General features: G+C 39.5%; 1 protein-coding gene across 3 annotated transcripts in view; it reads left to right on the plus strand.

Annotated features, from left to right (window-relative positions):
- The window catches only part of TBC1D4 (TBC1 domain family member 4), a 100,352-nt gene that overhangs the window by 41,263 nt on the left and 34,839 nt on the right, over nucleotides 1–24,250 (plus strand). For 2 of the 3 annotated variants that reach the window (XM_071431068.1, XM_071431069.1), the window contains exons 2-4: nucleotides 16,697–17,305; nucleotides 18,642–18,731; nucleotides 21,942–22,046. In XM_071431068.1, coding sequence (XP_071287169.1) covers nucleotides 16,697–17,305; nucleotides 18,642–18,731; nucleotides 21,942–22,046 — 804 coding nt within the window. Of the gene's footprint in view, nucleotides 1–10,225; nucleotides 10,372–16,696; nucleotides 17,306–18,641; nucleotides 18,732–21,941; nucleotides 22,047–24,250 lie in introns of those variants that run through there. The other variant, XM_071431070.1, reaches the window with a different exon arrangement.

A 24,250-nucleotide genomic window follows, 5' to 3' on the forward strand; every position in this document is an offset into this window, starting at 1 on the left:
CTGAAATCATCTGTTTCTGTGCTGCTTGTAGTGGGGCTCAGGACACGTGTTCACATCCCGTAGGTACAGCTACCTTAGCACAGGGTGCTTTATCAGCAAAGTGCAGTGTGTGCTTTGTTAGATAGCACAGGGTGGTGTTCCGATAAGCAGTGAAATGATACAAATGCACCTTTGTTCTTAATGTAATGAAGGGGCTTCTTGTGTTGTAAAAGCTGCTCCCCCTCCCCTACACAGTCTGTTAAATATTTTTTAATTGTCTGGGAACTTAAAAGCTCTGAAGCTTCTGTTTAGTCAGTTTATGAGCAACACCTGCTGCGTACAGTCGCAGCCTCAGTTCTTTTTATTCAAGGAAAGTCAGCTATGAAGGCTGTTGAAGTGCTGGGGTAAAGCTGGGGTGGCAAAATGGGATGTTTTTTGTAAATGAATGTTTGAGAGTACACTCTTACCTTCTGTGGGTGTGAGCATCCAGCCAAGCTTAATAGAAATACAGTGATGTCTGCAATCCTATTTCTATGCAGCTATCAGGATAAATCATAGATTTGTTAAAGTTGAAAAATGCCTGTAAGATCATCAAGGCCAGCTATTAACGTAGTATAGCCAGGTTCACCACAATTTTTGGTGTGTTATCTTGAGAGAATACTGGGGAGGTGATAGAAGGGAACCTCTTCAGCATCTCAGCTCTGAGATTAATCTCTTCCTTTCCAGCTGCATGTACAAACCCTTCTAAGCACCAGCTGTTGGGGAGTGGGATTTCCCTTTCCAGTGGGAGTTTCTTCTGTCATCTTGTCATCACTTGGTGTAAATTGGTGTACCACTTCTTGTAAATTTGAGGCTTTCCAATTATGCTGCATATAATTATAGGTTAAAAAACATTTAGGCTGTGCACTGTAGTTTTGATACATGCTTGGGAGTTTCAGTGTTGAGTTGACATCAAGTGTGTTTTTAGCAGCTTACTCTTTTTAAAATCCTCTTTTTAAATCCTTCTAATTACATAAATATTTTTCCAAATGTCTGTTTGGGTTTTTTTTCCAGAATGAAATTGTAGGATATTTCATAAACTGGGCAAAATGATGCATTTTTTTTTCCCTAAAAGAATAAATCACAGCTATTTTACTGTAAATTTATAGAATATGAAATAAGATGTAATTTGAAGTTCGATGGGAATCCCAATTTCTGAATAGCAGGTGTGCATCCCCAAGTTTTATTGAGGTGGGGCTATTTGTGAAGTCTGTGTATTATGAACAGTTCTTATCTGCTTGGGAATTCACAACAACCAGTCAGTGTATCATATAAACAATACAGGATTATTGACAAAAGCTGCTCACAAAGATGACTCTGCCTTGTTTATTTCTGGTAAAATACTTCTTGCAATCAGCATTTATTATAGCTACATGACCTCATTTTGATCTTAATTTCCTGCTTCTGTTCATAGATAGAGAAAAAAAAACCCTAATAAAATACTAGGATTTCCAGTTGTTCTTCACCAGTGTCCTAATCTTATACAATTTGTATATTTGGCATTTAAAATAAACTTTTGGTTTCTTAAACCCTATATTTCACCTTCATGCCCCTTGTTGGAACAAGGTATAATACCAGGATGTTACTACATGACATGTATCTGTTGTTACCTAATCTGTTTCTTTGAAGTGCTGCCTTAAAATCATCCTCCTACGTACCAATTTATCCACTTAAATCAGTGACTGATCTCCAGAAGTGACAATTTCTGACACTTTGGATTGTTTTGGTTTTTTTAACTCAAAAGACTGTTATTCCTTGGTTGTACATAAAAATTTCAGACCTGTCAATCCAGTAACTTGTAACAGGCTTTGTTCTGTGTCCCTGTAATTAACTGAGTTCGTGTGTAACATTCTTTTTTGGTTTTTCTTTCTTTTTCCTTTGATTAGCTCTTATTTCATGGATTGCTTTCCTCTTGTGTTCTGATTAAGAAAAGAGGGCACAAGTTTTAAATTTGCTGTTCAGTAGTTGTTTTTTACCATATGCTGTTGGGGCTTACAAATTCTTTGCAGCAACTCTACTTAATTGTGTGCTTCTAGAACCCCTGTTTGCTGTGGTCAGCCTCAGAGCTGGCATCATCTAAACAAATTGGGCTAACAATGATCATCAATCTGCTACTAACTGAAAGGAACACAGTTTCTTTAAGTGTTATGTGCTGATAGCAATTCCAAATTGTTTAATTCCAAGATTGGTGTTTATATGTGATGCATCTTTGAAGAAGTCCAACAGATTGAACAGGGATTGTCATAAGCATAAATGGCATAAATTGTCTCCTTTCATACATCCTCTGCTTGGGTAGAGAAGGTGCAGTACTTTAGGTGTGATATTGAATTAAACATCCAAGTCTGATAGTTGTTCCCAGTGTTCCCATGAGGAAAAATAGGATGTTAAAATCTCTTTTTGGGTTGTAGGCTTGAGCACAGGGGGAGCAACCTCAGCTGGGCAGGTTGTGACACTGGAGAAAGCTGCTCTGAATTGTCACCTTGAAACTGTGTACATAGCCAGTACTGGATTTGGGAGCAAACATGCCTGTTCCTATATTTTCCTATTACTTTCACTTATGAGTTTGTCATTGTTTGCTCCAATGGTTCATAAACCCTCACAAAGGTCTTCCCCACTTAAAAAAATAAACAAAACCCAACCAAAAAAATTTACATGCTAGTGGAATGGTCATCTTTTTATGAAAAAATATGGATGGAGATGTCCATATATTCAGTTTTATTTCTGTTCATGTAAATCCCTTTGAATTACATTTTGGTCTATGAGTTCTATAGTGCTTTCTCAAATGGGTTATGTATTTTTTGGATTTTGCTTCTAGCTGAAGTCCATATTAATTTATGAACTCTTATAATTTCTGATAAAATTCTCTTGATAAGGTATGAATCTGTTAAACCTGCTTCAGTGTACTATAACTCTGTTTTGAAGTTACCTAATTTATGCAAGATGTTAAGTTTTTGCAAGAACAAAAACACAGAAATGATTCAATTTGTGTCCTATGCTTGCTAGCTTCAGCTTCCTGAGAGCTCTTGAACAAACAGAAACTACAGCACTTGGGACTGTGCCAGATAGTTTAAAAATTCCCTAGAGAATAAATAAATCTAGCTAGTGTTGTATATTTCCATCACATTTGAGATTACCCTTGAAGTTGAGATTTTTGTTGTTTCTCCTTGAAGTTTGTCAGTATCTACTATATAGAAATGTATGGAATTGTTTTGGAGGCCCTGGTGGGTGTCACAGGTGAAACTGGAAGGCAAACTTGTGAATCCCACCAAACAGAGACACACCTTGTCTTCCAGGTTTGGATGCTGGGAATCCCAGAATGGGTAGTTAAGAAATATGTTTAACTTTTGTGATACAATGTTTCCTCGCTGGCTCTGCAAAACAAGTTTCAGGCTTGACTTCAGTGAGAACAGGACATTCAGACATGACCAAGAATAGATTCCTAAGATAGATAATTCCCAGATCAACTAAGCTCCCCCAGGGGAGAGAGAGCTGATGAGCAGGAGGAATGAAGTTCACTGTTTAGGGCACCTTTTTTCTGGTTTCTGTTAATAGTTTGTGTTCTCATTGCTGACTCTCATCAGCAAGCCAACTTCCAGTTGCAGAGAGAAATCTTTCATAGTCTGAGCTATTGGAAGTAAAAAATAAGCTGTAGAAGGACAAAGTTGTGGATAAACTGAGTTTTAATTTCCTCAGTCAAGAGAGAACTGTTGACTTCCATGAGAGAACCCACATACTTATTTCTATTTCTGAAACTTTAAGTTATTTGAAGGCATATCTTGCTTTGATGGCAGCTGAGCATGACAAGTAATACCTTAGGTGAAATTAAAAAGAGACTCTTGTAGTAAGCTGAAGTGAATGGGATTTGCATTATCCTTCCAAATGACTTATTTAAATATGACACGAGAACACTGCTGTGTCAGTGACAAAATCACTCTTCCCTTCTCATCCCTTGCCCATCAGACCAGAAATAAGAGTTTCTATTTCCAGTCCAGGCAGGAGCCACATGATGGGATTTGTCATGTTACAGCTAAGTATATTTTTACCAAGCCCTAGACATCAGGACTGTGCTGCCCTTCTCCTTTCCAAGCAGGGAACCTCCCTTACACAGGTATCCAGCTATAGTACTGGTGTGGGGGCTGCTCTGGCTGGACACCAGACACCCTCTAAAGCCTCGCTCTTGCTCATCCTCAGCTGGACAGGGGTGAGAAAATATGAAAAAAGGCTTGTGGGTTGAGGTAAGGACAGGGAGAGATCACTCACCAATTACTGCCATGGACAAAGCAGACTCAGCTTGAGTTTAACTTATTACCAATCAAATCAAAGTAGGGTAATGAGAAAGAAAACCAAATCTTGAAAACACCTTCCCCCAACCCCTCCCTTCTTCTTGAACTTAACTTTACTCCTAATTTTCTCTACTTCTTCCCTCTCAGCAGCTCAGGGGGACAGGGAATGGGGATTCATCACACATTGTTTATGCCACTCCTTCCTCCTCAGGAGCAGGACTCCTCACACTTTGCCCGTGCTCCAGAGTGGGGCCCCTCCCAGAGGAGAAAGCTCTCTACCAACTTCTCCAGTCTGGGTCTTTCCCACGGGTGCAGTTCTTCAGGAACAGGCTGCTCCAGCCTGGGCCCCTCCCACAGGGTGTAGTCCTTCAGGAACAGGCTGTTCTAGCATGGGTCTCCTGCTGAACTCCTGCCAGCAAACTGTCTTCACTGTTGGCTTCTCTCTCTATGGGTCCACAGGTCCCTGCCAGGAGCCTGCTGCAGCCTGGGCTTCCCATGGAGTCACAGTCTCCTTTGATCTTCCACTGCACCAGTGTAGCATCATCCAAGGGCTGCAGGTGGATCTCTGCTCCAGAATGGATCTCCATGGGCTGCAGGGGCACAGCTGCCTCACCATGCTTGCTCCATGGGCTGCAGGGGAGCCTCAGCTCTGGCACCTGGGCACCTCCTGCCCTCCTTCTTCACAGACCTTGTTGTCTGCAGGGCTGTTCCCCTCATGTGTTCTCATTTTGCTGTCCTAGCTGCCTTTGCACAGGGTTTTCCTCTTCTCAAACACATGATCCTGGAGGGACTACCACTGTCACTGCAATGGTGGGTGGTGGGTCTGTCCTGGAGCTGGCTGGCATTGACTTTGTTGGAAACTGGGGAAACTCTGGGAGCTTCTCATGGAAGTCACCCCTGCAGTCCCCTTTGCTACCAAAATTTTGCCACATAAACCCAGAACTACTAAAGTAAAGATGCTGCTATGAAAGTTGAAGCACTGTGGGCTTTGCTCTGCATTAATAATGAACTGAAATTCTAGAACTCCTGGGTTAATTTGTCACTGTGTTGCTAGGACTTCATAATGCCAATGCTAATCTTCCTGTGAATATTGTTATCAAAAGGTTAGGTGCAGTTATTTAATGCAGTCTAGCTGTTCTTCTTACCTATGTGGTCTCAAGCCAATTCCAAAAGTCCTACTGTTAATACTGTCAGGCAGTGCTGTGCAGCTGCTGGTGCAGAAATACCTGCACAATAAATTCAGAAAATGAAGTTTGGCAGTACTGAAATGAGAAGCGTCTACCAATAGCAATTAGTGAAGCAGTGCAAAAGTTGCTTTACCTGATGTATAGGAAAATGTTGCCTAAAAAAATGAGTAGAACCTTCCTGATAAGCTCAGAAACAGCTCCTTCCCACCCATCTTGACTGTATATACCTGTTGTGCTTTCTTACTTACACAGTGATTAAGTGCCTCTATGCTCCCTTTTCCCCTTCAGTTTTGTAGAACCCATTTTTATAACCAAAATAAAATGCTCTCACAGACTTTTTGCAAATACATATGGTGGGTCTCTATCACACCCTTAGCTTACTTCATGTATGTCACTATTGGTGCAAGAGTCGCCTTATAAAGCTGTTTCTCTGAAAGGTCCTTACTGTCTGTTTACTTTATTGACTGCTTTATATCAAAGCTTTCTGGGAAAGCATTTTCTTTTCTGTTCCCCAGGGTCTTGTGAGTTGTTTTTGGTTTGGTTTTTTAATTATTATTAGTAGTAACAGTAAATCTGTAGCTCTTTTAGAATTTCTCTATGTCAAAATGTAAAAGGACCATGCATTTAATTACTTTCAGCTATTAAATTTGAAATACTTCCCCATCCAGCTGTGTCTGTATGGATTTACATTTGAATACTATAACTGCCTAATGATTTAATTCTCTTTACAGTGACTAACAAGCTGATGAAATCTTAATATTTTAAGCAGTTAGAGATTGACAAGATTAGACTAATGTGACTCCCAGGGAGAGCAGTATTCAGTGTCTTGTCCTGTGCTAACTTTGCCTTCAGGTGTGGTATTCATTATTCCCCTGACTCCTAGGCAAAGTGGTGGTTTGAGACTTTGGTGCTGAAGGAAGTCTAGTTAGGGGGAAGCTCCCAGCACCTCATTTCAAAGCAGTTGGTAATTCAGCATCTGGATGAGTATGCCTTTGAAATCCTTCCTTGCTGTGTTTATGCTTGGGTTCTTTGCTGGTTGTTATCTGGGAAGAGTTAATTGTGCTGCTGGTTGCTGAGGCATTTGATACTGTCACAAGACAAGGCAGCTGCTCTTGTGAACTGTGAAATTAGCAGACAAGCTGGAACGTGTACAGATGTGTGTTTCCAAAGTACTAGAAAACTATTGAACATTACTTGGCAGTGATGGCAAAGCTGCTGAAAGGCTACCAGGTTGCCAGCTGTTTTCTTTATACTCTGTTCACATTGTCTGATGAAACGTGCATTTGTCTTTCACAGTTTTTTAGTGATTGTTCTTGTGACAAAAGGAGCCTTGAACCCAGTAGTAACACTTTTTGTCTCTGCCACAGTATCACCTGCTGCATGACACTGCTCTTGGTGTCCAACTTTCTGTAAGCAGAACCTTTTTTAAGGAAAATTTGTGGTCTGAAACCTCCCACTGCAGTTGAGAGTTTGTGGGAAAACATCAACTAGGGAAAGAAGGAACTCCTTGGTTTCAAGTCATTGAGGAATTTCTAGCCTCATTAAGGGATCTAGAAGTTATTTCAGTGCCTGACTTTTTGGACCAAGCATACCCACATCTGCTAGACTGAATAAAATCTAATTTTTCCCATCTCTCAGAGCCAGCACTGAATTAAAACACCATCTTCTTCTTCAGTGATAATAGAAAAAAGTGGTTATTGTAGTGAATGAGTTATAAAAGTGTTGTCATCCATGGGTATCATGGTGGGTTTTAACCAAATCTGGGATGATGCTCACTTTAGGGCTCCTCATGATCTGCCATGAAGGAAATCTTGATCTCTTGGCTAGGGAAAACCAGACCAAAGTGTGTTCATTTCATAGTGAATCAACATGTTAGTTAATATTTTAAATTTAAAATATTGAGAACTTCTATCTGAAACTAAAGAATTAAAAAATTACCACCTTCTTAAACGTGGTGCATGGAGCATTTATTTTAGTATTGCCACTTTAAATCTGCTAAAATGAAGTTCATGATCTTCTGATCTGTATTGGAGAAGTAGATAGTGACCATAAATGGGCAAAATACTTCAATGAGCTCTCCAACTTTCCCTACCACCCCCTCAAAAGGAAATGAATGCAGAGAATGTATTAATTGTTTGGGACTGTCCACGTGACAGCCTTATCTTCTCAGGCAAGCCCTTTTAAAAATAGGGTATGTGTTAAACATGATGGAGTTTTAAAAACAACATATTTAATAAACCTGTTACTACAAGTGCCAAGTTAAGCTGAAACACAGTTTTCAGGAGAAAATTCCTAGCTAATATCTGAATTTGTACTTTAGTAGTTTGTAAGAACTTGGGTAAAGAACTGCTGTTCCAAGCAAGCTGTACTTTGCTAAGTCTTTCCCTGGGAACTGCGTCCTAAACTTGGACACAAACTTCCATATGCTTAAAGTATAAAATTGGTGGATGAAATGAATTGTTTTATTAATCTACATATTCAAGAGCATAAGGATCATCATGAGACCTCTGTACTGACACTTCTGTGGGTTGCAGAGTACTCAAGCTGAGTGAATTTGGACTGTATCTGAAAGGCGGAAAAGCATCAAGCCTGACTGGCCTAAACATAGGAGCAAAATGCTGAGTGCACGAGCCATCCTTGCTTGAGCACTGCTTCTCTTGTGTCTGGCTGTGCTGTCACTGCCATCCCTGAAGTTCTTGGATAGGCAAAATATTGTCTCTTCAGTGACATTATAGAACACTTGTTACTTGCCTCTTACATTGCAGCATTGCAGTCTTGTTTGGTTGGCTTTGGTATTGGGGTTTGGTTTTTTGGTTTCTTTTTTTTTTTTTTTCTTCATGCAAGCACTTGACAGTGGTGCTTGGTTAAGAAAGGCACCTATTGTCTGCTCAGGCATCTAAACCATCTTGTAACTCTTAGACATTCTTTCCTGTTAAGTAACTTGATCCACCTTCTATCATTATACTGTTTACTTAAATTTGGATATTTGGCGTAGAAGCACCTTGTGTGTGTGTGTAGCACATGGAATGTGTTAGGTGATCCACAAGTTTCCAGCTGCAAATTAGCTACTGTGATGGTTTGCTAAATGTGTGCTGTGCAACTCTGGTACTTTTTTCTGCTTGTTGACTGTATCAAAACTCATCAGTGTAAGTAATTCCTGGGTTGGTCTTGAATAAGAATTATTTTGAAAACTGAATTTGATTTCATTTTAGCTTACTGATGTAAAAAAAGATCTCTCTTTAGGGTGGTGTTGTAGTAGTCTTCAGCTTTGCCTTTGGCAGGAGTATGTGATCTCCCCAGTATGTGGCATGAGGCTGAATGTCAGAGTAAAATACATGCACTGCTCTGTAGCAGCTCTTGAGAAGCAAACCTAGCTGGGTCTTGACCAGTCATCTGGGAAAAATATAGGCCAGGCAAATAGGAGGAAGACTGTCTCCTGAAAGCAAAACTTTCTTCCATGCAATCCTTTAATGTTCCTCTAGGCAATCAATCCTTTAATGTGTTTTCTGATGCTTTAAGTTTAGGCTGAATCCATGAGCCTATAGAGAAGAAATGTGAAAGCACTAGCAGCCAGGGATGGCAGCTAGCTTAAAGCTCCAAAAACTGCTTTCACTGAAACTTTCTCTGCCAGCCCCTGTGTTCCAGCTTTCTGCTACTGGGCTCGTGTTGTGTTGGCCCAGACATACAGCAGAATGATTTGGAGTTGATGGCAGCTGCTTATTAGTGCCTGCTGAGAACCTGACTTGGAGTTTTCTAAACTGTTATTTTTAGACTGTACAGTAAGTGCAGATGGGTTATAGAAATGCTTAGTAATTTGGCTGTTACTCCTTTCTCTTTGGGATAGCATTTCTCTTGGCTGAAAATCCTCCTTATTTCTGTAAAAACAAAGATATCAGTATTCCTTCAGCAGTCAGTCAGCTGATGGAGGCAGATTCTTCTGTTCTAGTTTCTAAATACCTATAGCATAAACAAAGTCAGCAAATTGCTTGTGTGACTGCATAAGTTGAATGACATCAAGCTGGTCTTTTATCTTTTTATTGGAAAGATGCATTTTTAATGGTGAAAACCGGGAAGTGGAGCTCTGTCAGCAGAGTGGAAAGCAGCAGAATGCAGCAGTTTTAGAAGTACAACAGGTCTGAATGATCAGTGTTGGACTAACTGGATGGCAGTAAAAACATTTATAGCAGTTAAAGGAAAACAACTTTTTCCCTCTCCCACCCTTCTTTCTGGTTGAGAGTAGTTACAGATATCTGCACTTTGGCTGGCATTTGGTTGTGGGGTTTTTTTAAGATAAGAACTGTGCCTCCTTGACAAATGCCTGGTACATAGCAGGATATTATATGCAGCTTGTTTTATCTCTGTTCATGTTTCACTGCTGTGGCTGGGTTCTCCTATCTCATGGATATGCAAGTTAACACTAACTAAAAGGAGAACCATTCCAGTTGCTCCTAATTTTTTCTCACATTGTGTTGCTTTCTTATTGACAGATGTCAAACTCCCAGTACTTAGCAAAGCACAGGGTGTTGATTTCTGAGCAGTATCCTGTTTCTCTTTTGTTCGTTTTTAAGTGTACATAGCTTGATGATGAGTGGGGTGCATTATTCAAATCCAGCAGTGCGGATGCTTCCAGCCCCAAGTCAGGAAATGCTTGGCTTTTGAAGAATAACGGCTGCTGCACGGATTTCTGGCTCTGCTGTGATATCATGAAACGAGCCTGAGGAAGTGCTGTGACAGCACTGCCAGCCCTTTGTGAGAGGGAGATCCTTTCTGCACTTTCTTATCCCAGGAATCTGTTCCTGAGTCTTGGTGTTCATGGCACTGAGGTTTGCTGACAGCTCTGCTTGGACATGCCTCTGCTTCTGAGCTGGATCTCCCACCAGAAGGTACTGTCTGCTCCTGTCGAGTGCGTGGGAAGTTCATTCAGCTCCCTTTGTACAGTGGAAGGGATCTGCCACTGCACTTTGCGTGGTGATGGAGTGAGAGGGGTTGAGCTTTTTCCTTGTCTTGAAAGTAATTGCCTTGCTAGAAATGCTGTCATGAAGTAGCCACATTTGTTAGGCATGTTTGTTAGATTAGTATTTCACAGTTGCTCTTATGTTTATAAGCTTTATGGTATGAAGAGGGGCTTTGCTTTGTTAATAAATTCCAGACTAAAGTTTTCCATGTGGAAACTAGGCACAAATTAGGACAAGCTGCAGCTTCTCTGCACAGTGAAATTCTGTTCATTTGTGGAAATAATCGAATCCAGCCAGTGGATTTTGTTCTTCCTTGCAATATCCATAGCATTCAAGTTCTAAGTTTAGATTAAAATTGAAAGCACTGCTCAGTAATTATGGAGGGATCATTTGAAAGTTATCCCTCCAGCCAAAAGGGGACATCCACCTTTGTTCTCTGGAGGCTCTTGTAAAGTGAAAGGGTTGGTTTTTTGGTTGTTTTAAATGCTTCCACTTCTGTCACTGCTGTTCAAGAAAGCATGTAGTGTTACAATGGAGATGCTCTGCCCTTTCTAGACTTGTGACAAAATGTGCTGTTGTTATGCTGCATCAGGCATGATTTAGTAGGCTCAACAGTCTCTCTATTTTGCAACTTAAAGATATTGGTGATAAACACTCATAACTGAAGTTCTGTTTTTGAGGTTTTAAGGGTTGTGGCAGTTGGAATTAATTTTAGCAAAATCTGTTACATGACATGAGATGAATTTGGTGGTAATTATTTTTCTGCAATCCTCCCATTGGTTTTAATCTACACTTTGGTCAGAGGAAAGACCTTGCATTCCTTATACCAGTTAGAGTGATGTTCCTTTCTATCATGAAGATGCTATTCTGTGTAGAACACAGTGGAGTGTCTTGATATATAGTAGAATATTTCTTGGCAGTACTAATCACACGCCCTTTGTGCAGTGTGCTACTCATGCATGAGGAAGGTGTTTGCTGTCCTTTATGAATTAACACTGTTGCAGGTCTAGTCACAAGGGACAGAACTACATCTAGCTCTTGAATTGCAGAGCAGGAATTAGCTGAGTGCTGCCACCTTATTCTACAGTACCTGGCCAAATGGATGATGTGCTGCAATAGCTCAAAAGGTCTCTAAGCAAGATCATAGGTGTATGGTACAAATACAGGAGATTGGGAATTATCTGGCTAAAACTGCTGCTGCCATTAGTTTCGACTATCAAAACTCTACTGCCTGTGGTAAACGAATTTTGTGTCAGTGTCATGCTTTATTTACTATGTTGCTTTTTCAGATCAGGATGCAATTGTAGGTGATGCAGAGCTTGGCCAGTGCCACCTGTTCTCATTTGAGTGCAGCTAACTTTTCCTTTTTGAATCGCCACACATTGAATCTGGTCACTTTGGGTGACGACTGGTTCATACAATCTTAGACTACTCGGATGTGAATAAAAATTTTGATGTGGGTTCCCAAGTGTGTGGTTGTTTTTTTTTTTTCTTTTTCTGTAATTACTCTTAGTAGATCAAATATATTTCCCTGGAGGAAAATATTTCTCTTCAGTGATTTTATAAAGCACTTGTTACTTGCTCTTATGTTGCAGTCTTGTTTGGTTGGTTTTGGTATTGGGGTTTGGTTTTTTGGTTTCTTTTTTCTCAACCAAGTTTTTTAGTGTTGTTCACACTGGAGAGCCAAACTAGTATCACAGGTTTAGTTTTGTACTTATGGTACCCACTGTCCATCCTTGTCTTATTGGCCTCTTGCATTTGGGGGCATTGTTTGGAACAGGCCTGAGGAAGGATTTCTACTCTTGAGTTCTCTTGGCTCTGTTCAGAGATTGAGTTATTGTGAGCACTTTTTCAAGGGTCTTAAAGTACACATTTGCTGTTTCTTCCTGACAGGCATGGATGCTCTTGACATCCTGGAGGAGAAGAAAGCTCACGTGAAGCTCTCAGATCCATTTTGTTTGGTTTCAGGTTATTAATACCTGAGAAGGTTCAGAGTGCCTGTTGCTGTTCAAGCATGAGGTCACTGCTGCATTAGAGAAAGCTTTGTGTGCTTTTCCAGCACATTTGAGGAGGTGTATTGGGGTGGGGGGTGATTTCCTTGTTCTGATTCATGGAACAGTCTGCTGCTACTCAGCAGTATAGGGAAACTTCATGAATAAAACCTATAATAATGCTCTACGTTATGTTTCTGCATCTGAGATCTGGTGTACCAGCACTACACCATCAGCTCCTACCTTTCTGGACTGAGAAGCCCATGAAGACTATGTTCCCTTTGGAACATAGTCATTTCCTTCTCTCCAACAATATTTGGAAAAAGATGATAGGCCCCTAGATTAAGGGATTTGAGAAAGGCAAAGTCTGGGAGAATTAAGTCTTCTTGCATTGTCCCACCATAGAGTTTGTTTGGGCTGGAAGTGTGCTTCTCTCACCATGAGAATACACTGTGTTGCCCTGTCTCATCCAGTCTTTCTTCTTGATGTAACTACCTTCAAGGCTTGAAAAAAAAATCTGAGTATGTCAAATAGATCGATTGCTTAAACATTTGAAGGGTTTAATTTCTTTATTTTCAGGTGAATACTGAAAACCTATACAATAATTCATTTGCCCTATTGTAACAGCTGGTAGTAGATCTCCAGGAAGATTGTCAGTGGCCTTGTGGGTTTCATGAGTAAGAATCCCATTTCTCCTCTCTGGCTGCTTAATTTAATGAGACTTCTGCAGGGAAATACTAGGACTTGGAAACATGTTAGTAAGTTTTGACTGTTTCAGGAGTGTATATCATTCCTAAACTGATTTCTAAAAGTAGTTAAGGATTTTCATCCAGGTAATTCAGTATTTTAAAAGCTTCATTTTGCTTATTATCTTGTCTAACTTTGCCCTGCAATTTTGACATTAAGAAATAATAAGCTAATATCCAAATCCAAAAGTTACACAACTTTGATGGTGAAATTTTTGATTGGGGTTTCTTGATACACAGAGAAGCAAAATGTCAAAACCCAATGGTATATGTCAAAGAAATGTGTAAAAAGCCATACTGGGATGTATGATTGATAATTATGTAACTTTTTTTAACTTTTTCTTCATCTTGCCTTTCAGGAAAACACAGATGTGAAATGTTGTTTAGGCTCCAATTGATCCCACTTAGGGATTTTTACTCAAAGTCAAATCTTTACATGAAAACACTACTTTGATTAGGTACATCTCAGAAGTAGCTTTTGGTTCTTGGTAAGAAAGAGTCATTCTGAGAGTGAAGAGGGTCAGGTCTAACAGCACAGGCTGGCACATTGTCAGTCATTGAGTACATCAGCAGCAGCACACAGTTACTCCTGTACACTAAGGACCAATAAAATTCATGTGCACGACTCATAGCCTGGCAGTGATAGTATCTGTCTTGATTGTTATAGTTGAAGCTGTTTTTTACACCATGCTAGTGAGAGTACCCATGAAACAATAACAAGCATCTGGAACTGGTTCTGGGCTGTCTGATAGGTATTACTTATCAATTGTGACATCCCTGTATTGCATTACATTGTGGTTTTTTCATATGTATATAAGGAAAGTATATCTACAGAGATTAAACAGGTCTCAAAATGTTCACTTTGATATTTTGTTTTAGTCCGTCTATAGGTTGAAAAGAAGAAAAAAAGTGAATGCTGATGAGGGAGCACCCAAAAAATAACATAGCCTATTAAAAAGTTTACCTAAACAAAGCAGGGAGTAAGGATTGTTTGGGCTGTATGAGCTGAAACCCCTGATCTAATGCTAGGATCCCTCTATGCACAAGTGAAAATACTGTAGGAATTTATGTACTGCAAAAGCTTTTTAAGGAGCAGAGATGCTGAAATAATAGTTGTGGCTGAAATACTAGTCTGAAGAGCATACACAATCTGAAAAAGATGTAAATAAAAGTGATAAATGGCAGGGTTGTGGGTTTTTCTAAGTAAAATTGCAATTACTTAAAACTCTGTGTGTTTTGAGGGAGATCTCTCTGAGGGAGATCTCTGACAGAAGAGGGAATGGATGGGTATTACTGTTGGGATAGAATTGGTAGTGTCTTATCCCCAGCCTATTTGGGCATTTGCTGGGGGAGAGAGAGGGAAGGGATGTGTTAGGAAGCTATTGAGTATTTTTAGAAAGACTTAGGTATATCCATTTTTTTTTTGTCTTAGAGGTGATGAGCAGGAGGAAAAACCTGGTTACTGGAGTGGAAGTGATGGTACAGTTCTAAAAAGAATTAAATTGCTGATTGAGCAGCTGACAGTGGTTACTCTAGTTGATTGTTTGTAAAATATATGCATTTTGAATAGAATTATCATTTTTCACTGTACTTTGAATAGAGATGTATGTGAATTGCCATGTAATAGCTTCTGGATTCTAAAAAGGGAAATTTTAATTAATAAGTAGCTAGTTTGTGAATTTTGTTAAAATAGAGAACTAAGGAATTTAATCTCTAGACCTTCTTTCTCGGCCATAGAGAGAATAAGAGACCAATGAGTGGAAAAAGAGCTGCATCTTGGAGTACAAACATGCAAGTGCAAGGTGAAGATTTTGCATGTCCAGCTGAACTGCCATGGCTGAGATGAAGTGCACCTTGGGTGATGGTAAAGCAGCCTGGCAGTGAAAATGAGGGAAGAACAGTTCCACTCTGGTATCTGTGCCAGATCTAGACTTGGCTTTTAGCCCCACTGAAAACTGAGATGATGGTGACGTCTAAAGGGATAGAAGCCAAAAGGTCAGCAGACCTTAGGGTAATTGAACTTCATTTTGCAATAAATGAACTGGAAGCAGATTTGAGTTGAATGCCCAAGGGATGAGGAGTGTGTAATGGGAGATGGGGATTAAGATGAGGTAATTTTCCACTCTGACTTGCAGAAGTGTTGGTAGATGAGATTTCTGCCTCAGTGGCAAGCTTCAGCTGGTATCGTGTGAAAGAAAGAGATACTGTAGAGAGCATGGATTATTTAAGGTGTGACTTTAAGGTTACCTTCTTTTAATAGAAAAATTATTTGAAAAATATCAAATATTGTAGTGGGAAGCCGTATAGAATACAAAAACTGTTGATAAATATCAAATATTGTAGTGGGAAGCCGTATAGAATACAAAAACTGTTGATAAATATTAAATATTGTAGTGGGAAGCTGTATAGACAAAAACCATTGATTGATTCTATTGGATTAGTTGAATGTTGAGAACTGATTTCTCTTGCAAAGAAAATTGGATTGTTATTCTCTCTATCTCATTGTCACTAGTAACCTCCCCAATGCATGTAGTGTGATGCCGTTCATTATACTTCTGGAGAAATGGGACATGTGTAAAAGAGGGCATGGTTCAGAAGAGTAGGTACTGTCAAAAGAGCAACTATTACCACTCTGATCTGCAGTTAGTAGAGTTGGGGAAGTCCTTGTTTTCTTTTGTGAAGCCAAAATGAAAAATGTGCTCACATATGAAATATGTTGGTACTTAAACCAGACTCCTCCCAGGGTGATTGGGATAAAATGGAGGAAGAACCAGGTGTCTTTGAAAGACTGTGTGATACAGGGCTGAAATTGTGAGTTTCTTCTGGAGGTGTGTAGTTTGGCCCCACAAACTACATAGCAGGGTATAGCAGGGGTTTGTGCAGAGGAGAAGAGAGATTTGTGTGTGCTGCTTTACGGCACAACGACTGAGGCAGCAGGGAAGTGTGACCTTAAGGTGAACTGTGTCACAGGATGGATGGGGCAAGGTTTTTATAGTTGATAATAAGTGAGATCTAATGCAGTTTCAACTCTGTCAGTTGAAACTGATGGAGATTGCTGGTCTCTTGTCCACAAAACTGTTCCCGAAAGTCTTAAGAATAGAATAAGTGTCTCTGCAAAATAAAAACAAAGGAGCAGTGATGACCCTTTACAGAGCACAGCAGTAAAACATGCCAATGTGGGCAGAGGACAATGGGAAAGAGAAGGCAGTCTCAGTAAAAACAAACAAAAAAAAAGGATGTGAACATTTGCCAGTCGACCTTCTGGTAATTTAAAACCTTATGTACTGGGAGACATTCCAGGAAAAAAATTAGAAATTATTTGCTCTGCTTCCACTACATAAATTGTCCATAGAGAATTTAGATTTTACTGATTTTATATTCTTTGCCAAGAAGCTTGTGGCACTCTGCTGGAGAAATAGCTTGTGTAAATACTTACCTTAACAAATGCTTGATGCATCACTGTCTCTGCTGTCTCATTTGTGGTTACTAAAAAGGCCTTTCACACTGTCCCCTCAGGTTCCTGATGTCATCAGCAGCATAAGACAAGTCTCTAAAGCAGCACTGAAAGAAGATGCCAAACCAAGTAAGGAGAGTGAAGATGCCTTCTATGACTCTCAAAAATTTGAGGTCTTGTACTGTGGGAAGGTGACAGTGGCTCACAAGAAAGCTCCCTCCACACTGATTGACGACTGCATAGAGAAATTCAGCCTTCACGAGCGGCAGCGCCTGAAACTGTTAAACGAGCAGCGCAATAACGAGTCAAGTTTGGACCTGCCCCTGTGTGAGGAAAATGTGCCAGCTTCTCCTCTGGACAGCCCTTTTGAGGAGCTGGACAGCCCCAACAGCACCCCAACAGCAGGGCGTGCTGCAATGTTTACAATTGGCAGCCAGACCAACCTGACCAACCTGGCCAGCACTCGTGGCTTCTTTCCAGAGAGGATTTTGGAGGACTCTGGCTTTGATGAGCAGCAGGAGTTCCGCTCCCGCTGCAGCAGTGTCACTGCAGTGATGCAGAGGAGGGTTCACGACACAAACCTGAAAGCACAGTCCCGCAGGAGGCACGCCAGTGCTCCCAGTCACGTCCAGCCCTCTGACTCTGAGAAGAACAGGACAATGTTGTTCCAGGTGGGTTCTAGGGCGAGCAATTTACTGTTGCTCTTGTACCATGTCTTCTTCCCCTGTGCAGTTTGAGACAAGTTTTCCAAGATAACTAATATGGATCCAGTATGGCTTCACGATTTGTTGCAAATATTTTTGTATCTGTTCATAAATGGTTGGAACACAAGTAGCTGAGCTTTCACCTCAACTCATGAGCTCAGGCAGATTTTAAGAAAAAGTAATTATTTATGGAGTAATCCATAAATTAAAGGAGCAGAGTTTTTAGTGAAATAAATATTTTATGTACCGTTCTGGATTGTCTGTGTTGGTGATATTTAGAACCTAGCTGAAAAACATGAATATTCTTTCAAGAAGAGAATCAATGAAAGCTACCATGCAAACAAAGCCTCTTTTTTTTGTGCACTTAAAAAGAAAAACTTCACATGAGACTTCCACAGCCTTGTGTTTGAGCCAGCCTATTTTTGATAATTTGTATTAATGTCCCCTCTTTACAAGACGAGTATTCAAACATCTCTGCACTGAGGGCTTCTTCCTTCAGACTCCAGTGGTTATTTCTTCTCTTGCCTGAAGTGCATTTCACATTTTTGGAACTTGTTTTGAGAAAAGAGAAGGACACATAAAGGAGATGACCCATAAAAGGAAAAATCTTTGGACCTTAAAATAACAGTGGGCTAAATGCCTGGATTTTGTCTTTCCATTTGTTTTAAGGATCATGTTTTTATTCTCTTGTGGAAATGATATCTGAAGTGAGAATGCATTTCCATTCAGAAAGGCACAGCTTATCACTAGTAATGAACAGGATTTAGCTGAAAAAATCCGAGGTCTGTAGAATAAATTCCATGAGCTTGAGAAGCAATTTGGGAAAGCTAAAAGGTAGTTTGCTGCAGAAGCTACTCTTTCTCATTTGGAATTACTACAAACCAAAAAGTATCATCTTAGTTTCTCAGCTAATCTATGGTATAATTTAAAAACCAAGAATTCCCATTTTTTCCCCAGCTTTTAATTTAGCCACATTATTTCCTAAAGGTTTTAGTATTGTCTGACAAACATGTAATCTTTGGACTAAAATAACTTGAAGAAAAAGGGTGGGGGAGGGGAAGAAAAGCTGTGTTTTTTCCAAGTAATTTTTGTTATTCAGCTGAGTGTATTGTGCTTGCTGAAATATTCTTACTCAACATGGGCAGAATTACAGTACCCTGGCACCCTTGTTCCTGCTGAGTAAGCTGTTGTGCCAAAAGATACTCCATGTGAGCAAGAAAGGGCAAGATTCTGACATTTTTGCTGCTGTAAATGCTATACCCCTGAGACAGTCATAAATTAGATTTATTTTTCTCTCCCTTAGGTTGGAAGGTTTGAAGTTAACCTCATCAGCCCAGATACCAAATCTGTTGTGTTCGAAAAGAATTTTAAAGATATCTCCTCATGTTCTCAGGTAAGGATTAATAAGAAGCAATGTGTAGATCATCAGGAGAAAAAAGATTTTATTTGTTCTTCAGCTGTGTTGCCTTGCTGGTCTATAGGCAGGAGAAAAAAAGAAATGTAGAATTCTTTTTCCAGAAAAGTCCAGAAAATATGAGTGCAAAATAACCAGTCTGGGCTGTGTAATAGCAGCAATTTTAATCACTCATCAGCAAACAAAGTATAAACTATTTCTGCTTTGGGAGAGTATTAAGTATGTTTTTGGAAGCAGTTTAATCTCCATTTAGGATGCTCTGAGTATACTGTTTATTTCTGAGCATACAAGTTCCTGAAAGCCTTCAGAATGAAGGGAGGAGAGCAGCAAATCAACCCTTCAGAATGACAGCAGTTCACCTGCATAATTTCTTCTGGTCAATATGGTGATAGGTGTACCTAGCTATGTTCAGGAATAAGTAATTATTTCTTGTATAGTTAAATGTCAAGGCTAAGATGTTCACCTTTCCATCTTGCTCTTGTTCAGCACTGGTGACACTTTTTGGTTTGAGGTCTTACTTTATCATCTCTTCATTTGTTGTGCCACATCATCACACCATCACAACACTTAAACATGATTATTCTAGTTAAAGTATGCTTTTGTCATTCTCTAAACCTGTATTTTACCCCCAAATACATTCATTTTAATGCCAATAACCAGTCTGCTCTTGCATGACTGGGCTACCAATGCTTAAACAAATTAGGAATTAGGCAATACTTGTAACTCAAGTGGAGTCTTGAGCTACCAACTAAAGGTCCAGGTCCTTAAATTGATTCTACATTTTAACTACAATTTGTATTGCTTTTGAGAGAGGAAAAAAGCTGATGCAAATACAGAATGGGACAATATAATCAAACAATGTGGTAATAACTTTATAATAAATACAGATCAAAATGATCTTAAAGCAGAGGTATGGAAAGCAGAATTTGTAGATGACTTGGATCTTCTGCTTTTTGGGTGTACTGAAGTGACACATCAACTTTAGGTACTGGGCTCCTAGGTTGTATATACAAACTTAAAATAGTCAAACAAAACAGTCCTGAGCTGGGACAACCTTTTATCTGCTGACTTTAAAGTATGGTGACCAATAAGACCATGGAAAACCTTCAAGGCCCAGCTTTCCTTCAGGAAAATTACTTTGTACAGTAAATAGTGTCAGGTAATTCTGTGTGTTGGATTTTGGAGGTGTTTTTCATTCCACCCCTTCACTTTCATTTGGAGTAAAGCTTCTCTGTTACTTTGCATTTGTGAATAACTCAAAGAGGCAGTCACAATACTTTGAGGATTTTTTTTGGTTTTTTTAGTTTTTTGGGGTTTTTTTTTAACGTGAAACAGTTACTTTAGAGAAGTCCAGGGGCTCTGTATTCAATAGAAATAAAATATTAATTTGTTCAAGACTAAGCATTGGTTGCATAAACCTCATCAGTACTTCCTTTAAGAACTTGGTGCTAGCCCCAGGGCTTCTCTGTTGCAGATTTATAGGGCAGTGATTTACTATGTATTGTGGGACTGTGGCTTAGGAATATTTGTCCTTCCAAACTTTACAAACAATGAAAAGGAGAGGTCATTGCCAGTTTGCATTCTGGATTCTCTTAGTCTGGTCTAATAAAGGTATTTTTTATCCTATAGCTTAAGCATGGTTGAGCTGCTGCATTCATGTAATTATCCACACTCCTTATAATTGTCAAGCAGCAGACATAATTGATGATAAAGCTCTGTGTGTGCAGTCTAAACTCAGATATCAAATAGCTTTAGAAGTTTTTTTTGTTGGAGCCTTCCCCTTGAGGGAACCCAGAACAAGAGAAAACTTGGCTCTGTTGTCATGACCTCTTAAAGCCTCTATCTTAAAGAAATGTGATGGAAGTACTGTTGATTTAGGAACATGCTGTCCTATTTCTGCTTCAGTAGGGCAAGTGTCCCATCTGTCTCCCCCCTCAAATGTTCTCCTGTGGAGACTGAGAAGTCAAGACAGCAGTAGACTTGTTCAGGCACTGTCAGTAAGGAGGGAACTGGCATCTCACCGAACCACCTTTAATAATTACATTTTCTTGCAAAACAGAGCTCAACACTTCACTTTTCTATAGATCAACATGTGTATACATTTGACCTTTTTTATTCTATGCCTTTGAAGACTTCATCTGTCACGAGAAAACGAAGTCAAGATTAGTTGGACTATGGTTCAGCTAATGCCATTTGTGTCCTCTTAGCAACCCTCTGCACCTCTTAAGTTTTAAGTAGCACAAAAGTGACTTTTGGAATTTTGTTTTTAAAAACAACAGCGTGTAGTGACAATATGTTTAGTTTGTCACGTACTGGATTTCCAATTTTGTGTAGAGTGTTTTCTGTAGTGACAGGCAGTTGCTTTGCCTCCTCCTCTCTTTTATGATATAGGTGTTTTCTTTGGAGATGGATCCAAGCAAACATGTTCTGATTTTTGTTGTATTTGAACTTGAGGAATTAGGCTTTCATTTGGAGAAAATCTACTATTTCCATACTCAGATGATAAAAACATTGGCAAAAGCTTTAACAATAGTGAGTCATGTTCCATGAATTGAGACTGGGAATATAGTGCTTCTTAGGAAGCAGCTGTCTTTGATCTTCTCAGTGCTGTTTTTAGCAAGGCAGTGTTCCCTGTCAAGCTGTTATACTAAGATCTTGGAAAAAAGTGTCAGTAGTAATGTGTAGTAAGTCTTGAAACTTCTGGTATGTAACTCAGTCTCAAAGAATTTATTTCAGAATTTAGCTGGAATTCTGTAGGTTGCCACTCATTTCCTCATTTTTTGTTTTTTTTTTTGTTTGTTTGGGGTTTTTTAGGTTTTTGGGGTTTTTTGTTTTGTTTTTTGTTTTGGCTTTGTTTTTGTTGTTGGTTTGGTTTTTTTTTGGGGGGGGGGGTTGGTTTGTTTATTTTTTGGTTTTGGGGTTCCAAATACAACCTAGAAGTCTTTAGTTTGCTTCCCTGAAAATTCAGTTTTGCTGACGGAATAAATTCTGGTCCAGATTTATTGCTGTATAACTTTGGCTTTGATTATATAAAGATCTTTACATAACTTAAATGCAAAAAGCAATTTCAAGATAATTATACTACTTGTAAAATAGATATTAGGGGTATGCATTTATAGTTATTCAATTTTTTGGAAACTATACTTGTTTATAAAATAGTCCACTAATGCTGTTTTTTAATTCTTTTAGGGTATAAAACACGTTGATCACTTTGGTTTTATTTGCCGAGAATCTGTGGAAGGTGGGTTAAGCCAGTATATTTGCTATGTGTTCCAGTGTGCAAGTGAGTCTTTGGTGAGTATTTATGGATGATCCTGACCATTTCATCAGAGCATTTCCAAGGCATTTCCTGAACAATAGGAGTCTCTGTCATCCTGCTGTGTCAGCTGGGCCCCAGTGCTCACATCTGCTCAGGTGCAGGACATCAGCTGTGCATATGCAAATTTGCAGTAGGAAATGTGAACATTCTGTTCATACACAGCCATATCCTGCTACTCTGCTGATGCAGATATCAGCAACAAATAGATGAATCCATATGGGTGTGTGACTGTAAGCGTATTTGGGCTCTGTATTTGATTGTAACTCTTCCAGTTCTAACTGTTGAGAGACTTGGTTCCCCATTAAACATGAAAAAACATGTATTGAATCAGTAACAAACCTGATGATAAAACCCAAACATACCCTTTGGGGTAGGGTTTAAACTACTGGCTGATCCTGCATGTGTCTTAAGCCTACATCTGGCTTTAGCTTTTTTCCTGTAGTCTGTTTTGTTCCTCAGGAGAAGAAAATAGCAGCATCTGATCACAGAAGAAGAAAACCATAGTATTCATGGATGTATGTAACTATAAAAAAGTTCATTGAACATTGTATGAAGTATGTATCAATTAACCAAAGTTCCAGATATCATTGATTTTACTGATAACAGGTAGCTTAATAGTGTGAAATACACACAGGAAATAATTTTGACTATTCCATTTTTATTTTAAAACTGTGACACTTTAAAAGAAGTTGTTTCCTGTTCTGAAATGTGTTTGTTTGATGGTGCTGATAACAGCTGCTAACTCTTTCTCAGATAAACTTAAAAATCACTTTTTTAGCTAGCTGAATATGTAATTTGTTAATCCATTCAATCTCCTAGCTTGAGAGTGAATAGATTTGCATCAATAAAACTTCAAACAGCTAACAGCTCTAGGTGTACCATGGCAGCTGAAGCTGCATTTTTGTCAAAATGGGAGCTTGCTATGAGATCAGCTTTATCATTGTAATAACAGAAAATGTTATATCTGACCTATTGATAAATCTGACCATGCATAATTCAGAGGCTTAAGTGGTGTATAAAACCCCCATGTTTTTATAAACCTCTTTGCTTATTCTAGTACTGATTGGTTTGTGTGTGTCCACACTGCAATGTGAAATAAACATTCCTGAGCTACTTTTGGATGCAATCACTCAGATGCACCCTGGTGGCAGTTTGACTGTGGCAGGGCAGACCTTTCCAGGTTCTCCACTGCCAGGCAGGCTGTGCTGGGAGGCTTGTGTATATTTGCTCTAAGCCTACATACAGTTTGTGCTATAGTTCTTATGATTTTAGGAGAGTCATAAGTCCATATGCTTAGCACTGTTCTGTGGATCTTGCATTGGAGAGGGATAGTAGCCAACTTAAAAAACTTACCAGTCCATGTTGCAGGATGGATGTTCACTGTTCAATGCTCTGCTTTATTGCTAAGAGAAAGCACCCAGAAATTATTGGTAATGCTTCAAACCTTGAGGTTTAAAGCAAACAAAACAAATCTACACATACTGGGATGCAAACTAGTTCAAATTTCTATATTCAAGTTCCTTTTCTACTTTTTTTTTGTTTGTTTTTGTCCCCCAAGTGACAGACCCTCAAAAAAGTCTGTATGTTTTTAATGTTAAACTGCGTGGTTTTGGTCTCAAATATTTCAGTTTTATTCTTGCTGCACATGAAACAAAGCAACAAGCAGAGCGAGAACCTGATTCTGAAGTAGAATACTGATTTTGTTCCTAAAATTGTTCTCAGGCTGCTGTCTCCCTCTTTCCTTGCTAATGCTGAGACTGAGCAAACAGCTTTTAATAAGCACTGTATTCCCCTGAAATACAGAGAGAGGAGCTCCAAGTGCTTTGTGTGCCAGGTCTGGGAGCATATTTGAATGAATGTGGAGAAATGCTGTGAGCTCAAGCCTTGTTAGATACAAGCTGAGCTTTTCTAGTGCTGGTGTGTGGGAACATAGCAGCACTGCTGTGTTGGTGGGAGCAGCAGAGGAAGGATCAGGGCAGCCTGCAGGGTGGTCATTGTGATGAAGCTGGTAGGCACTCTGGAACTGCTGTGGGAAGCTCCTGTCTGGCAGCAGGGATAGGTTTGTGAGGGTTGCTGCTAAAATGGTTTAGTGGTGGGACAACAGAGTTTAAGAGGGAACATGTGCAGTTTACAGGAGAGACTTGAAACTAAAGAAATTAATGCTTTTTATTTACCCAGC

This window comes from Agelaius tricolor, unplaced genomic scaffold (assembly GCF_023055355.1).
Source record: "Agelaius tricolor isolate 1412-34295 unplaced genomic scaffold, bAgeTri1.0.p SCAF_7, whole genome shotgun sequence".
In the NCBI taxonomy this organism is placed as follows: Eukaryota; Metazoa; Chordata; class Aves; order Passeriformes; family Icteridae; genus Agelaius; species Agelaius tricolor.